Consider the following 18,407-nt stretch of genomic DNA (forward strand, 5'->3'; position numbering starts at 1 on the left):
AGTAGTCATATTAAAGGGAGTTAATTGGGAGACGTTCAGTTAGTATTTCTGACTTTTTGAGACCATTGTTTGATAGAAGTAGTAGGTATGTCTGGGTTAATTTTCTTAGATTGACCAAAGGCTTGACTGACATCCTAACACACACCAAAAAGTCGTTTCCCGACGCCAGCAAGACGTCCACCAGCCGTGTGCAGAGAGGTTGCTGTTATTTTACCCCAGGGTGATTACAAGAATTTCCATGATGGTGATTACAAGAGTTTCCACGTGGGTGATCGAGAGAATCCTACAGCGTGTTTTTTGGGGATCTGCAGATGTCGTGAGAAGTCTTCTACAATGAGGGAGGCATTCCGTCTTCCTACAGCTGCTACAGTCTGCTACAGGAGCAGCTACTTGCAGACAAGCAAAGAGGGATATTCAAGAAATGCAGAAAATATGAGAAAAATGCGTCTAGTGCTATTTGGAGATTAAAGCGTGATAAGACTTTATTTCATAATGCCAGAGACGTGCAGTTTTTACTTGTATATTTTATTTTAAGCCGGCCAGTGTGTTTTGTATTATAAGCTATTTTGCTAGGCAGGGGCTAGCATTAGGTGGCCGAGCTATGTAAGGCCTAGGGTTTTTGATTAATAATATGTTGTCTGTGTGTTCTCTGTGACCTATGGAATGTGGAGAACAGTGCAGGAGCTGCGACCTGAGAGTAGCTGATGAATGAGTTTCTGGGGATGGCGCGAGATAAAAATGCTTAGTTCGACAAGTCAATGTACTGAGTTTATTAACTCTTCTCAAAGTTCCTTTGTGAAACTGGATGCAACTAGAATTGCGAGGCGCTAACGAAGTGTGCGTTCGTATGTGCGTGGTCGCCTCTTTCTGTTAAAAGTGTCTCATACCCAAGCCTATGGGAGGATTTTGACAGAGGTCTTCAAGTGAAAGGCAAGATGCTGTGGCGTTCGCCGGGGAGTATTTGTGACATAGTGTTTGTGGTGTTCCGGTTGCTTGGGTAAGTGTTTTAGCCGAAGACTGGCTTATTATCTGTTTGACATTTTTATGATAATATCCAATATTTAGTCATTGATTGTCAGTCTTGTGTGTGTACTTACCGGGATGTGTTCTGTATCTTTGAAACAGACGATTCTGGAATGCAGGGGGACAAAGAGTTCCCAGATGGGTGTAGACTTTTTTGGTGACTAATGATTACTATCAGACATTGTACTATTCGGGGTTTTTTGAGTTAGTCTGTAAGACTTGATTATCCATTATTTATTCGTTGTTAATAAACGTTAATGTTATGACGCAACTCTCTCATTTTCATTACCTGTTAGAATGGAGAGAAAGAGGTGGAGAGAGAGAGGTGTCAGTGCCAGAGAGAGAGAGAGAGATTCCTTGGAGAGAGTGAGAGAGAGAGGCTGTGTGTTGGTTTGCCTTCCGTTTCGTGTCACATGCTTACCTAATGAATAATGGGGGGGTGGGGGGGGGGGGAATCCCCCCTTACATATATATATATATATATATATATATATATATGTACTATATAATAATATATATATATATAGATATATATATATATACTTAGATGTATATATAATATATATATAACTACTGCCTTAGGGACATGTCTGCTGCGCTTGTATATATGTATATAATATATATATATATATAATCTGCCTAGGGGACAGTCCCTCGCTTGTATATATTATATATAATAATAATAAAATACAATAATTGACCAGATGTTACTACTCTTCTTCATTTTCAAACTGACACCTATGGAAACTCTTGCAGCTGTAGGAAAAATAACGTTATGGGATCAACTTAAAGAGAAATGCTGTAAACTCTTTTTGGTGTCATGCGCTCACTAACATTAATGAAGCCTGATATATCATCTCTTGTCATGTCTTTTATTTTTAAAAAGTAATGAGCAAGACACCTCCTTATAGAAGAGAAATTTCCTATAGACAATTGGAAAAAATATGAGTTATTATAAAGGATATTAGAAGATACTGGTTTCCGCCCATTATACATTAGGGTCTAAGCCATCATTTAGACAAATAGTATCTTACTAGACTAATTTGAATAGGTAACCAATTTGAGAGTTTGTTTGGCCAACCATTCACTACTTGTTTGCAAAAGACACAAATCAGCATCTTGATGATAGCCAGATTTAATTTTTTAAATTTGACTTGAACCATAGGAATGGTATGTTCCAATTCTATACAATAGTAGATTCACTTCACCCGTGCATCTCATGTCCAGCGCCGTTTCTTACGACGCTCCTGATTGGCTGTTGATAAGCTAATCACAGGGCTGGAAACTGTCTCTCACGAGAGTTCTCATAGACATGTAATGAAAGTTGTAATGTTTGAAAGATGTTGGAACAGATGTTGCTTACGTGAACTCTCTCTAGAGAGACAGAGTTTCGAGCCCTGTGATTGGCTTATCAACAGCCAATCAGGAGCGTCGTAAGGAACGACGCTGGGCACGAGATGCACGGGTGAAGTGAATCTACTCTTGGCCCGCCTTTTAAACAATTAGCATAATTCTCTCTTGTCAGGCTCAGTTGCTTCAAAATAATTTTCAAAACGGTTTGCAGTCACTACATACTGATTTACCAATGCTGAAAATAGTGCAAAACTTCTCAAACCCAAACAATGCAATTCGGCACGAGACCCAGTATGGGTCAGGCCTATTGGGCTATCAAGACTAATGCCCTGTCCACACTAGCGGGCAAACACTGTTCCCATAACCCGTTCCGCTATACTGACTGAAGCGATTATGGAGTCAGAACGATGTGATTGTCTGGTAACACTGCTTCAGAAGCGAGAGAAAATATAAACAGCTGGAAGTGCCCGACGGGTATGCCCGCTAGTGTGGACAGGCCTTAATAATGCAGCATCAAAACCAGTCACGGATACTCTCAAGTTCTATCTCATCAGGGAGTGTCATGCAACTTGGGACTTTGTCTCCATCTTTCAAATGGTAATTGATCTTCAAACTCTTAACCGCAATTTGTATAAAGCTTGAGCGACTGTTGAGATTAGTTTTATCTGAATGAGGGTTTAATGGGCTAATATGAATGGACAAGACACTGACAACAAAATGTTTGAGTTTTCTAACGCCGCCTTTATCCATAATTCAGTCTATGCGGTGTCCCTAAGTATAAGAAATTTTTTACATATGTGACCTGCCCTCTCAACAAAAACACTTTACTCTTACATTCTACATAGAAAAAATTCCTTCCTATAATTTGCAGTCTTCCTGGACACTTCTCATTACAAACCTTGTTGCATTTAGCATACTACTAAATTAATCCCTACATTCCTTTGCCTCCATTCTGGTCACCATACCATAAGCACTGTCTTGCTTAATCTTTATTCCACTTCCTCCTTTTAGACATTTCTACCTCTGGATCTGCTGAGACAATCTTTTCTGCCCTCCTTAGTTTGTTTCTTGTTTGCATGGTGTTTTTACGTTGCATGTAACCAGTGGTTATTCAGCAACGGGACCAACGGCTTTACGTGACTTCCGAACCACGTCGAGAGTGAACTTCTATCACCAAAAATACACATCTCTCACTCCTCAATGGAATGCCAGAGAATCTAACTCGCGGCCACCGAGGTGGCGGGGCAACACCATAGCGACCACACCAATGAGGAGCCCCTTGCACTCATTAGTAGTTTCCACCCTCCATAAAACTATTTGTTACAACAAACCCAAGCCCAAGGGTGCATTACATTTTACTCAATACTTTTCATCCATCACCACTTGTCTCTTCTGACCTCTCAGCAAGAGCTATGAGAACTAGAGAAATGTGACCTCAGTGTTGTAAAACAAACTGATAATAAATTTCTAGAATAGCTTTTTCTCAGATAAACATTGCACAACAAGCAAAATGCTCTAGTATATGGTTTGCTCATTGTATGAACACGATCAATTTGAAAACATAAAATTAATGACAGCGATTTCATTCCACATTAGGAACTAGTAATATTGCAAAATGTGATTGCTAACTACAATTGAAAGTATCCACAAAAATTGCAGTAACACTGACAAAAGCTTCCTAGTATAAATATGTAACTGTACTTTCCAACTTGATTTGTAAATAATAACAGACAAGGATTAAAAGACAATTACAGAGACATAAATGCTTTATTATTATAATAAAGACAATGAATAAGTTTTACATGTTATCACAAACCTCACATAATGACTATAGCATTAAATGCCTTTCCTTATTCTTCTCTGTGAGGGAACTTGCATGCATAGGCCCCTTGTAAATACACAGTACTGAAGGTCCTCTCATTATTTTATGCCATTCACACACAACTTTCACTCCTTGTACTTTATCCTGCGCAATTCTGAGAACTTAATCCTGCAAATAATCATCATCTGCGGAGTACCCTGATGAGTGAAGGGAAGAGCAATGCCTCTTACTTCTTTGCTACTGTATTTTGATTCAAGAGAGGAAAACTAGTTGACTTATGTTTATCTGCATATTAGCGAGTAAAGAGCATACTGTGTACTGCACAGTACACCACCGTATAAACCAAGAGTATACAAATAAAGGTGGCTAGAAAATATCTAAATCTGAATATATAAAATACATAACTGTAATTCTAAAACTACACACCAAGCTATTGTAATTATACAAATTAAGGAACGTAACAATACCTCTTTCTCAATCACTGCACTTTAAATTTACATACTATCTGTCAGAGGACCAAATACATACTGCACCACTTTCAACATGATTTCCCATGAACGAAGACATTTAAATGTATGAAACTGTGATTTTGACAATTGTATTTGATGTGCACTTTGTGCCTGCTTGTGCTGCAACCCTGAAACGTATACTTAAATTGCATATTGTAAATATAAGTGGTTATTCTGGTTATACTGTACTTTGGAATAATGCAAAAATAATTATCATCCCACCTTGCCCGACAACATTCCACACACACCTGGCTACATGTCATACCTATAATGATTTCCTTAAAATAATCTCTATTCCTTATAGAGATACATGGCACTGATTTCTCTCTCGAAGAGGAAGATAGACTACTCCTACAAGCTACCATAGTCACCAAAAAATGAGTCAAAATCAATGCCAAAGGTTACTAGAGTAAAAACCAATAATTATCATTACTAAAATTCTACACAAATTTTTCTAATACATAATCACCGATTTAAATAAAAAAATTTTTGATGAAAACTTTTCCTAACTTAAAAAGACTAGAAAAAAATCAACAATGCCCACATCTCATAATTACCATAACTCAACTACTGTACTTTTAGATTATATACTATACTGTAATAACATCTGAATTTCATATCTCATCAATTAACCCAATTCAATTTTAATCCAGTATTACATATTTACATATACTGTATTGTAGTAAAGAAAAACCAAGTTCAAGTTGGCTCGCCAATGCTTCAACAACACGGTCCGTTGCAACTCGGGGAGGCCAAACATTGCCTGGCAAAGTTAAAGAAACGAAAAATATTGCAGAGTATATGGAAGTTAAATTTAAAGGTCAGGAATATTGTGATCCATAAACTTAACAAGTGACGATGCCATGTGCTTCATCATGTGTTTGTAAACAAACGACGGCATGACAGTGACCGTGACAACTTGTTCGCACTCGCTGATGATGGCAGAGAGTTCCTTGTCCTTAAGACCCACTACATTCTGTCCATTTACCTGGTGGATTGCAAATGTTTATTAGTATAAATTCCTCCATGTTATACAGAAGGGTATGAAAATACACAAACAAAGCAACTGATTATTTCTCTTCAAAGTAGGACAGACAAAATTAATTCTACAGTATTTGACTTACTTCAAGCAACTGGTGGTCTACAAGGAGACCATTTCTTGCTGCTGAAGAATCTTTCACCAGTGCTGTAATCTCACCATCTCTGAACTGAAAGCCAACATGACCAGTGCTGTCTTTGTGTAGGGTCACCGAACGTTCAAATGGCCTGGAAATTTAACATATGAATAAAAATGAAATTCAAATGTTAAATCTTGAGCAAATCAACATGAAGCTCTTCACAACAGTAATCATGGATTTTTTCCTAACTTCCAAGCTACAGCATTCTCTTCCTACTGATGTTTCCCTGAGTATTACAACCTCCCATTACAAAGCAGGTCTAAAGTTCCCTTCAGGACTAACCTCAGCTCCCCCTTCCATGTCTTTTAGTTAAGCCTTGACTTCATATGGACACCAAGATAACCATCCACTTCATTTCTTCATTTAAATTACATTCTATTGATAGCTGCAAACAATGGATTAGGAAAACGAAAACCTAACCAAACCTCACGTTCCACAAGCAAATTCCTACCTACCTGTCTCTCACAGCCAGACGAATTCCATTTGAGGAGCACTTCTTCAAAATGGCATGCACTTTGTCCATGGAATAACCGGCAACAGTTTCCTCATTTATCTGCAGGATCTGATCTCCAAAACGTAATCCTGTGGAAAAAACATTCACTAGGTCAAACTTCTTACAGTAAAAATGCGGCATAAAATTTTTTCAAAATCATACAATACTGTGCTACCATATTTCATACATTTAAGGGTAATTTTTCCAGTGAATTATACATGACTTGAGACTCTTAAATGTCCCTTGGACAACTTGAATGAAACAGACACTAAACTTCTAGTTTTTTTTTCTTTTCTTAGCAAGAGCTTTCAAATTTTTAAATACCAGTTACGTTGATAAAAGCTACGTACCAGCTAGTGCAGCAGGAGAGTTCTTCTTAACAAGACAGACAAAGATGCCCTTGTTGATGGACTTAACACGCATTCCCATTTTGCCATCTCCATCTTTACACAACGTGACCTGCAATCCAATACCAGTATCTAAATTTGTTGATGCATAACAAGCCACAGAATTAGGGTACAACCAGTCACCGACGATGACTTGCAATACTACTGACGAGTTTTTATCACTTAGTTCATGAATGAACTGAAAAATCCTGGCACTGGAATGTGATTTCCAATACCTATGATGGACAATATGCCAATTTACAACCTATGGTCAGGGCACATTTACACACTAACTAAAAGACTGACAATATAACTTCAGTAGGTGGTTAGGAACTGTTAGTAGTCATGGCCTACCAGCATAGGGCCTGTTTACAGTTAATGAATAAAAATTTCCCAGTTTTCAGAGAATAAATATACAATAAAAACATGAGCAGAGTGAAGTGCATATCTAGTATCTCAATTCTTCCGAGTCCCACACAAAGCAAAATACTACGGTCTTCCAAGACGTTTAAGATTACACACGACAGAACTATATTACAGTTCCCAACAAATACTGTACAGATTTATTCCAATGATTGTACCATTAATAAACCACAAATACAGATAGTCTAGTACTCTATAATGTAGAAAAACCATCTGAGAAACTGCCTATGATGTACTGTTATCAACTACAAAAAATATGACATCTTAGTATACAAGGATTTTTAGTTCCATCAATCCAAGCAGCAATGCTTTATCAGTCACACAAGTGCAAAATTTACTTTTATTAGAAAATCTGAGCTGATAAATTAAAATGTTATAACCATTCAGTTAGAAAGCTGCAATTAAAATTATTTTTAATTTCCCACTACATGCTCAAATCTTTTAATATATGACACATGAACTTAAATACACCTGCCAAAGCTTTCGCAAGAAAGTCAATAAGTAACCTAAAAAATCAGGTATATCACCCAATTTCTTCATAAATAATGTAACAGAATGCCTTCATCATAAGGCAGAAACAGATTGCAAACTTAGTACCTGATCTGTCAAAATTTTAAGGCAACCACAGTGGCTCACTCACCTCTCTGATGGCATTGGTCACTTGAGCTCTCTGTAGACCTGGAGACATACCAGATAGAGGGGCTACAATTCCCGATGGCAACTGCGCTGGGGGTAGACTGGTTGCAGGTACAGCAACAGTACCCTGGTGATAACAAGATTATTTCAGATGGACTTCAAAAGCTTACGAAAACCAAATCTTCGATCCCCTATTATTACGTTACTGGCACCATGACATAACTTACAGTTTGACAAAAACCGCCAAAACCTGTCATGCACAAACCACGTAAGGTAACTAACCATACAGTAATTGTGCCACAACATACAAAAAGGCAGACCACAACACTTCCTTTCAGACACTAGTAAATTTACATCACATGCTTCACCTTATAGTTATGCCAAGATGCTTTATGAATTGTTGTATAATAACTATTTCAAATACAAACTACACATAACAAAAAAATGTATTACACGTGCTCAACTTCTGTACCACAAACTTTTGCATGGAATCAGGCACATAACCAGATGGAATGACATAACAACGTTCCTTACAGAATGTAAAACCAAGTTGAACTTGATGAAAACACCCTAAATCATGAAAACGTTAGCAAGACAAAAACGCTTCATTCCTCTTAATATATCTTGCGAATTGGAAATTTTATCTACAAAAGAAAACCAAGTATCTGACATATCAACATGACAAACATGTCAATATAAACAGTCCATCAATCATGCAAGATCCCCTTTCTTACTTCTAACTGTTAAATCTTCTGGAATCAACATTTTAAGATTATGAAACACACCTGAATCTCCAGTAATATACGAATTCTATACGTATTTGTACATTTTTTGTCTCATGCTTCTCAAACATTTTTCAGTTCCACAAACAAAAGAAAACACACTTAAAAATCTCCAGTTAGATGTCTCCACTTAAATTACTTAACAATACAAGTTATTAACAGGATACCACTGTAACATGTTAACATCATGCTTATTAAATCACGTAAATACGTATAATGAAATTAAAGGAACAATACACATAAAATATATCCTCCTTGATGGTACAACATTACAACCTAAAAGTATAAATCACATAAAGAATACATTTTCATGCATAGCAGGTACGATAGACAGATCTGACTACTGTAAAATCATGCAAAATTAAACTCATGCAAAAGAAAACCAGACCTTTACCTGAATCTTCATTCCATCCCAGAACACATTCAACAAAAATAATCGTGAAATATTTTAAAAAGAAAACTTGATCTGGCTACAAAGACCTTATCATTAAATATGCAAGAAGTCTACACTAATTAAAGACTACACATAACAAAATTTTCCTACAGAAAATCCATGATTCTTTAAAAAATAATGAAATGACCTAAAACTTTTAATGTACGTATACAAATTCCAGTCTGATGATAAATCTCATCATGATTGAAGTCAAATATGTATATGAAATCATATCTAATAGCACTAATTTAACAGGATGACACTAATGGAATAAGACATGACCTAAAACCTTTTAACACTTTCATCAACAGAGCTTACTGCTTGAGAGGCAAATTATCATCATTCAAAAAGTTACAACTGAAATAAGAACAGAACTATTTGAATTAAAAAAAATTACTGGACATTAATCCTAATCCATCCCTAACCTGATATATAAACGAAAAATAACAAAAATTGGAAAATAAAGTTATTGATTACCCTGTGTCATATCTGTGCAATTGGTGTTAGGTGTAAACATACAATCAGGATGAGTGTTTAAGTGAACTGTGTTTCCAAATACAGTACTGTGATAAAGTGCACATTACGTGTAACAGTGGATTAAACCGTAATTATACAATGTGCTTCATGATAAAAGTTCAGAGTTAACCTCTCTGAAGTTGTGGCACCTGATATCAGCTCAAACTGTGACTAATTCTGATCAATAGTGCTCAAAACTTCAACAGACAATGCCAACACCGTCGGTTGGACATTTTAATTTACATCATGACATAAAACTCTACTACAACAATCAGACTTTTATTTCAGGCTGGTTCCACAAAACATCTTGAACCAGGTGTAAAGACACTTACCGACTGCATTACCGCGATGGGCAGATACTCGGGCATGTTAGCGGCAATTATCTCGTGCGTGAACTCCAGACCCATGTAGTCGCCTAGAGCTGGGTACAGATGGGCCAAGTGGGACTGCACAAAAAATAAAGTAAACAAAACATAGAAGCAGCTAAAGAAATCTACAGCTAAACTATTTGAAGAAAATAAAAAAAGATTCTGATCAAGTCCAGTCATCCTGGTCATGTATCTTGAAGCCAATTTTTTCTTCCTACAGAAGTCTGAAGAAAAGATGATCTTTCATCCTAAATCTCTAAGCATAAGCTACCTCATATAACCTTAGTAATCACATTAAATTTTGCCTATAAAGTTCCATAAAGCAGAAGATTATGTCATGAAATAGTTTGAAGGGGGAAAAAAAAAATGGTGGCAAAGCAACCCAACTATGAACGAAACGAAAAGAGAACTAAGTAAAAAGCTGGAGCTGGTGTCCTACTTTATACCCATTAAGGTATTTTAACAGCATACAGTAGAGTACTCCTTTACCATAGTTAAACAATATATAATACAATAAATGACACAGTAATACAATAACTGAAAGACAATCTCATGTAGCCTTTCCTCTGGACAAAATTGTCCGGATGGTAATGAATAATTTGAATGAAATTACTATACACTCAAATAGTTTAAAGAAAATTAACCTCTTGACAATTTATTATTTGTTTATGCAACTCAATCTAGAATAAAAGCTTTTTCTTGTAATGAACTAATCCCTCTTACTTAATGAATCTCTTTACGTACTTTACATCTGTCTTCAAAACGGTCTTCCAATTGGTTTGAGGAAACTATTGTAATGTATAAAAGAACAAGAATCTGATTTAAAGGGCCACATACTTGCTGAATTAATAATAGGTTATGCCATTAACATCTTAGCTTCCAGGTATTAAACAGTGTAAGAGAAGCTAGTCAAATGAAATAACTAATACCACCCCGGACCAGCTGTCAGGGAATGGTACGTATAAAAACATCATCATCATCACAGGTCTCAAATTAGCCCATAATCTAGTACAACACAACTTTATCACAGTAGTCTTCATTTAAGAAAAGTTTTACCAGCCAACATATTGTCATAATACTGTGCTGTATGGAGAACATCAGTGCTTGATTTGAACTACTATATTATAGTATGTATCTAATGCTTTACTAAACCACTATGGTTGCCATGTGGATGTGGGGCAGGTTTGCTATACATCCACTGGACTTGCCTTGAAGAACAAGGGTTTTCCTGAGTAAGTTCAGTAAATCACATATTTACTGTAAATTGTCATTTCATCATACATAACACAATTGGTATACTTTACACATTCTCTTCTGCCAGTCTCAAGGTTTTGTGTCAACACACAGCACAAACCTGGCAACATATTCCACTATCTGGTGCTGTAAGTAGCTTTAAAATTTAAGTGGCATCATTCAATAATGAAAGAAGATCTTCTAATTTAAGGCTCCACAAAAAATAGCTTCAAATAAATACAAAAAGAACATGACATATCAAAAAAATTCCCTTCCACTTTAGTTTGTATATTAAAACATCGCCAATCTAATTACAAAGAGCAAATTACTATTTCCATTACCTGATGCAAAATCAAACTGGCTTCAAAAAAAATTTAAAAATCACAGGGGACAGTTTAAAGACAAGAAAAAGACAGTGAAAACATGGTGTTCTCAGCACAGGCACTGCTCATGGTCAAATTTTCACTTTATAAACAAAAAGACAGTGAAAACATGGTGTTCTCAGCACAGCCACTGCTCATGGTAAAATTTTCACTTTATAAAACAATCTTAAGCTAGGTGGTTGAAATGGTAATCTTAAGCAGGGAGATATATATATATGCAAAGGAAAAAAAAGCAATACCCTTTGTGAAATGGGACTAAGACTTACCTTGTTTTCAGACTCTGGGGGATGAAGAGGGTACGGGGGTAGAGCATGCTGAGCCGGGGGTGCAGTTGCTGCCCCTCCACCAGAGTTAGCCATCTGAGTTGCCAACTGGACCTGAGCCTGAAAGAATGGTAAACGTAAATAAAAGATTCTTAAGAATGGTAAATGCAAATACATGAAAGATTCTGACAAATAGTAAATGCGTATCGTAAAGGATTTTTAAGATAACATTTCTATTGTTTATTAATTCAAAGGAATGTCCTCTACAGCATATAAGAGCACTTTAAAACATGGTTAATGATAAAACTACAATACAAAGCAATGTGTTTGAGCCTTTCTCCCTTCAAAATAACCAAAGGTACAGTAGATTCTTCTCAAAGATGCAAAATGCTATGCATTCTATGTTCAAGAAATGACAAGCTCAAGTGCCATTGCCGTACAGTATTTCTTTTAGCAAATATATGATATGTGACCTAAAGTTAATAATTCATACAGATCTTAAAATTAAAAAAGCAGAACGCTAGCATTTTACTTGGAGATTAACTCAAATCAATGCAGTCAAGGAAGTTAATAAGCATTATACGGAAAAAGTTTGAGACTAAAACCAGCGAAAAGTGCATCCTTTACTGAAACCAATGTAGTTTAAAAGGAAGAAAGTAAGTTCCATAAATGGAACATTGTGGTCAAATTAACCAATCAAATCAGTCACCTCAGAACTGTAAATCTGTAAAGAGTACTACATGTAAAATTTAGTAGTCTAATCAGTATCTAAGGCCCTCTCGGAGACAAGAAAACTTTTGCTCTCTAAATGTAACATTTGTTAAAATAGTACCTACAGAGAATGACAAGAGTGACCTCACAGCAGAAAGATTATTTTTATTTGTAGGTAAATTCCATCCTGTAATGGAAATAGCCACAGGACAAAGCATCCCACCCATGAAAGCTGAATCTCATTCTAACAGAAAAGGGGTTACATACACATCACCAAATGCATTCTCAAAATGGCCTCCATCAGCAAATCAAGACAGATTATCCCTCTGGGGAGTCAAAGGCAGACAAAAAAGTGACAGCAATGTCAAGAAGATAAATTCTGAATCCAGTATCATACTCTCAAAATTCATACAATGTCTAGTAAGGAAACGATGCATTATTCTTTTAAAAATCAAGACTAATTACAATAAAGATTATTTATGTATCACAGACAGTATTACAAGAGCCATAAAGTGTAAACAAATATTAATGTAGATACACAATCCTTAAGTTAATACATAATTTAGCCATTTCAATTCTTACCTTCCCCAACTGGTCCACCTTCATATCCTCTAGCGACGGGTACAGACTCATCTTGGCCTGAGAAAACAAAACGTAGCAGTAAATGCCATGCCAAGCTGATCTGACGTAAGCTTTACTTCCACAAACACCAACAAAACAAATGAAATAATAAATTAAAGTTAAACTGTGTGGTTATATACAGTTAATTGTTACAAAACAGTAAACGCTTTCAAAATTTCTAATCTAAGCTGTATTCAACATATAGCTTTTCAAGAATTCATGTACCCATAACCCCTATACAGTACATAAAATCTACAACAATCACAAAACCACTGGATGTTTGTTCCTTGAAAGTTGAAAAAATCAAAGTCAAAGTTTCTGATAATAGCAAACACTTCCTTTAAATTTCTATATTTCTATGCCAAGGAACAGATACACAGAACCTACTACAGTGAAATAACCCCTTTAGAAGAAAATCTATTAACTCCTAAAAGTTCACAAAGGCAAAGAGTGTACAACGTTGTTAGTGAATAGACAGGAACAAAAGTAAAATCAGCCACTCTGGTACTCTCTAGCGCTACAAGGTATGAATTAAAAAATATATTCATAATAATATCATATTCATAATAATATCATTCACAAACAAGAGGGAATACAATTAACATTAATCACCTCAATGGCATTTCTACCAGCAATGGAACAGGCAAAGACTTTCAATTCTCCTTCCAACCATACTTCAAAAATTAAAAATTACTTTAACTACATAAGTCATCATGAGTAATACATAGGTCATCATTATCACGATGAAACCAAGAGATGTAAGGCTTCGCAGAAACTGGGTGATAATGATTACTTTAATCGGAGCGCATTAGAAGGTTCCGAGTAAACCAGCATCAGCTAGATTTTATGTCAGCTTTCAGAATTAAATAAATTACTGCCCGAGTTTTAGTCTAGTATATACTGTACAATGATTCTGCACATGTACGTCAAGCTTATGAAATATATAGGTATCAATTATAACTATTGGGATAGTTTTAGTATAATATAATATATTAAAAAACTAGGCAGATAAAATAGTAATTTTAATTTTGACCCCTTGGTGTCGTCACCTCCAGTGTTGACACTGATAAAATTATCCTTAGAGCACAACAACAACAACAAAAAACTACAGTTCTTACCAAATCTCAAATGAGACCCATTTCCTTAACGGTACAATAAAAATGCCCAAACTTAGTCAAAAGAATCAGAATAAAAACACTAAACAAAGACCTTTCCCCTCTTGAAAATCTGTGTTCCCATACATGGTTTAGCTGTTCTGTATCAAATTAAAACATCAAAATAAAATGTTTTAAGTTGCACGAGCAGGACAAACATTGACAGGCCTCATAAATGACACTAAAATAATATTTCAGAATGATAGTTCTCCAATTTAAGTAACTGAAACAAGTAAACCATGCCTCAGAAAGCAAATAAATTATAGAAAACCTTGTCAACTATTAATTCAACTGAAAAATGTAACACAACCATGCTTAAGCTAGGCTATATTATCACAAAACAAGCTACTGTACACGATCACAGGCTAACATAAAAAGCCACCTTCAGCTGCATTGGTTGGAATGACTACACATGAAGAAAATAAGAACTATATAAAAAAAACTAACTTGTAATTTGAAACTATTACAACACAAATGAACAACCTAGCACCCACAAAGCACTATACCTAAGCATTACCCAGTTACAATGGAGTACAACCTGTTTTATACTGCAGAAGCCTTACATGAAACTGCGGGTGTCAAACTTTGTGATTCACATCATGTCACAGACTCAGATGAGAGAAACGACGCAAGATTCTAAGTAATGGAATAAACTGCATCAAGTACAGCGTAGGCATATGGTAGCCATACCATGAATCACTCCTTATGCCTCCTGACTACCTCTTTGGGCTAAGTCATTCTTTTCATAACAAAGTCCAACTCTTGGTTTATGACAACCAACCTGGTACTATCCACCATTCTACCCACTTTTACAGAATACATTACAGATGTAAACTGGTGAATAGGTCCACTTATGGTTAGCCCAAACTCGAGGCAATGATGGCAAAGGATAGGTTTAGGCTAGTTGTTACCTTTGTTAGAAGAGTTCCCTACTAAACTAATTAACTACAGTAGGGGAAATAACTTAGGATAAAACTATTATTTACAAATTGGCCCTATTAAAATAACTACAGAAAGTGAAACAGCTTAGGATAAAACTATTTACAAATTGGCACCAGGCAGATCTTTTGCTATTTTTTTTTAAACAATGTTTAATGAAACAAAGAACGTAAAATAAACTATTAACCACCAAAATATTTACCACTTAGCCTAGTATACTGCAAAAAAGTATATACAAGCTATAAATTTTGACCTGTTTATTTCAAATGCTGTCATTTAGACCTACCCAACTTTACATACACAAAAAATACATAGGCCTTCACTGACACTTCCCTAATGATTTCTCCACCCAGGAAGGAAGGATACTTACCAAGGATACTTATAGACCTATACAGACATGCTAGCCTACGCCTAAATGGCACAGTACCCTTCGTGCTAGGCTAGTTAGGTTAGGTTAGGATTTATCTCTAGAATTATTGCTGGCACACTTTTTTTTTCTTTCTTTGATGCATATTAAGGTAATTTTCCACTTATTACTAATAGGCCTACCTATTTTTTCCAGAAGATTCTTTTGTCCCTTGAAAATAAATTAGTTGAAGCCTTCTCTACAAAATTCTTGGTATATCCTATTATTTGGTCAATAGATTTTTCCAAGAAAATAATTTCCCCCCAAAAAAGGTCACGCCCCCATTTAGGTAGGTATGTAGGCCTACGAAAAACAAAAATAGGCCTTGGATAAGAAAAAATAGGCTAGGCCCACCATAAAGACAAAAACAAAAGGGTTAATAAAATCCTTCGAAAACAAAATGATATAACAACTATAGGCCTATAAATGAATCGAAATATGAAGGCCTATTCGTACCAAACAACCCATTAACCTACAGGCCTACTAGGTTATGACCATATTTCCTCGTCATCCAAGACGACACAGAAATGGGCCTACGTAAAAATCCACAGAGGGATGACGTATATTTAATAAGAAAGAAATTAAAATACGAACGTCTAGGCCTCCTAGGTTCGTACCAAAACAAAACACTAAGCTCTACTAGGTAGGTCTATTCAATGCCTAAACAGCTTTGTCATCCAACACAAAAATACGCCAACCTTTGAATTTTCAAGATTAAATATAAAAGAAACAATCACTTGCAATCAGAGTTGCACAACGTGACGCAACAACATTTAAAACAACAACAAAATAAACAATCTCCATTGAAACATCCTCGTACACCACCACTTAGGCCTACAATAGACCTATAGTATAACACTTTTAATCCCTCTAGGGTTATCGAACAACGACGTCACCGCCTTATTATCCTCCCAAGGAAGGGTGCGCGACCGGCACTTACTTCTCCGAGGCTTCAAGTTGACACCAAATCCACTCAAGTGCAGGACACCTATGACCGCGACAAGTGCTGCTATCCGCCACTTTTGTTTATCCAGAGCCATTCCTTCGAGGAAGAGATCTGTGACGTCATCATCCGGGGCTTTTGGTCCTATTTCGACTAACTCTCACATACACCGAGATCATTTTCTCCATAACGAACGATTAACAACCCCACAAAATGTGACTTATATGCATAGATAATTTATTTTAATCTTATCTGTGTTAAAATATACACGGTAAATTATTATTATAATCGCTTACGTTACTCCAGCTTCATGAGATTTAGTCAAATACACGTTATCAGGACAGGACTAAAACTGATGAATATCGTGACTATTTTATCCACATAAAACTATTAATAACTCATAAAAATCATATAAAAATAAGCAAATCCACACAAATATTTCATATTGATTTTATCTACTTCAAAATATGTGAGTTAAATTAACAAAATGATCATTCGCGTCACTTCAAGTTAGTGAGATTTAGTCAAATACACGTTATCGCGACCCGGCCGATTTGAACCAAATGAACTGCTATGACTCACAGTCAGGTGAATGGATTTGATGACGTCACGAATGACGTAACAGCTTGTGGTTACCCTCCTTTTTCTTCTTTTCGATCTCACTGGCGTCGTGGTTTCCGGTACAAGATCCGTAACCCATCGAATTTCTATTTTCAAACGAAATAAAGTTGATTTATAGCCATCTTTTTACCAGCGGTGGTTCACCCAAAGTAGAAAACGAGTCTATGGCTCTAGGCCTAATGATACAGTTAGCAAGAGAGCTCAACATGGCAAAGGGATTTTGTATTCATGGTCATGAATTCCTTAGTCATTTCCGTTGTCTTTGTTATTTTTATATTTAAGAGTTAAGATAGTTCTCACAGGCCTCAATATATATTTCAGGATGCAAAGAAGTTGCTCACTGTCAGTGTACTCTTAAATGCAAGCGAATTTTCCATTAGTTTGTGAGATTAAATATAAATAATGTATTTATACACTACATTTTTGTTCCCTTTTTCCATAACTAAAGATAATAAAGAATTCTTAACAGATGCAATTTCCATCCATTTGGTATGTATTGTGACATAATATATAAACACACACACACACACACACACACACACACACACACACATATATATATATATATATATATTATATTATATATATATATATATATATATATATGTGTGTGTGTGTGTGTGTGTGTGTGTGTGTGTGTGTGTGTGTGTGTGTGGCATCAATATGGATATAAAAATGTATAAGTTGAGAAAATAATGGCTGATTTAATTTTTTGTATCTTACTGAGTCATCTTCCAGACATAGTATCCGGGTCAGTTACATCCAAATACAAGGTCTCTCTCTCTCTCTCTCTCTCTCTCTCTCTCTCTATCTATATATATATATATATATATATATATATATATATATATATAGAGAGAGAGAGAGAAAGAGAGAGAGAGACGAGAGAGAGAGAGAGAGAGAGAGAGAGAGAGAGAGAGAGAGAGAGAGAGAGACCTTGTATTTGGATTAACTGACCCGGATACTATGTCTGGAAGATGACTCAGTAAGATACAAAAAATTAAATCAGTCATTATTTTCTCAACTTATACATTTTTATATCCATATTGATGCCACCAGAGACTGGCAAAAACAGCTGGAATATGTTAATGCGCAATATTTTAACATACTCCCAGTCAAGCAAACCGATTAGTAAAAGAAAAAAAAAAAACATATGCGTTTCTGCATCTCCCAGAGTAATCGTAAGCTTTTAGTTTTCGTGTGATGTTTCG

General features: G+C 35.8%; 1 protein-coding gene across 1 annotated transcript; it reads right to left on the reverse strand.

Annotated features, from left to right (window-relative positions):
- Positions 1–4,129: 4,129 nt before the first annotated feature.
- Positions 4,130–16,708, reverse strand: LOC135214406 (syntenin-1-like). The gene is made up of 9 exons (XM_064248676.1): positions 16,573–16,708; positions 13,095–13,151; positions 11,805–11,921; positions 9,887–10,000; positions 7,828–7,950; positions 6,729–6,837; positions 6,341–6,467; positions 5,832–5,973; positions 4,130–5,695 (listed from the first exon to the last, which is right to left on the reverse strand). The coding sequence occupies exons 2-9, from the start codon at positions 13,143–13,145 to the stop codon at positions 5,522–5,524; spliced, it is 957 nt and encodes a 318-aa protein (XP_064104746.1). The 5' UTR covers positions 13,146–13,151; positions 16,573–16,708; the 3' UTR covers positions 4,130–5,521.
- Positions 16,709–18,407: the final 1,699 nt, after the last annotated feature.

The sequence above is a fragment of the Macrobrachium nipponense genome, chromosome 45 (genome assembly GCF_015104395.2).
Source record: "Macrobrachium nipponense isolate FS-2020 chromosome 45, ASM1510439v2, whole genome shotgun sequence".
Taxonomy (NCBI): Eukaryota; Metazoa; Arthropoda; class Malacostraca; order Decapoda; family Palaemonidae; genus Macrobrachium; species Macrobrachium nipponense.

Excerpts from the sequence above, each read along its gene's own strand:
- LOC135214406 (XM_064248676.1), bottom strand. The coding sequence starts at position 13,145 with ATGAGTCTGTACCCGTCGCTAGAGGATATGAAGGTGGACCAGTTGGGG. Across the intron at positions 6,838-7,827 it reads TGACCAATGCCATCAGAGAG|GTCACGTTGTGTAAAGATGG; the intron begins GTGAGTGAGCCA and ends ATTGGATTGCAG. Across the intron at positions 6,468-6,728 it reads CTCTCCTGCTGCACTAGCTG|GATTACGTTTTGGAGATCAG; the intron begins GTACGTAGCTTT and ends TTTTTTCCACAG.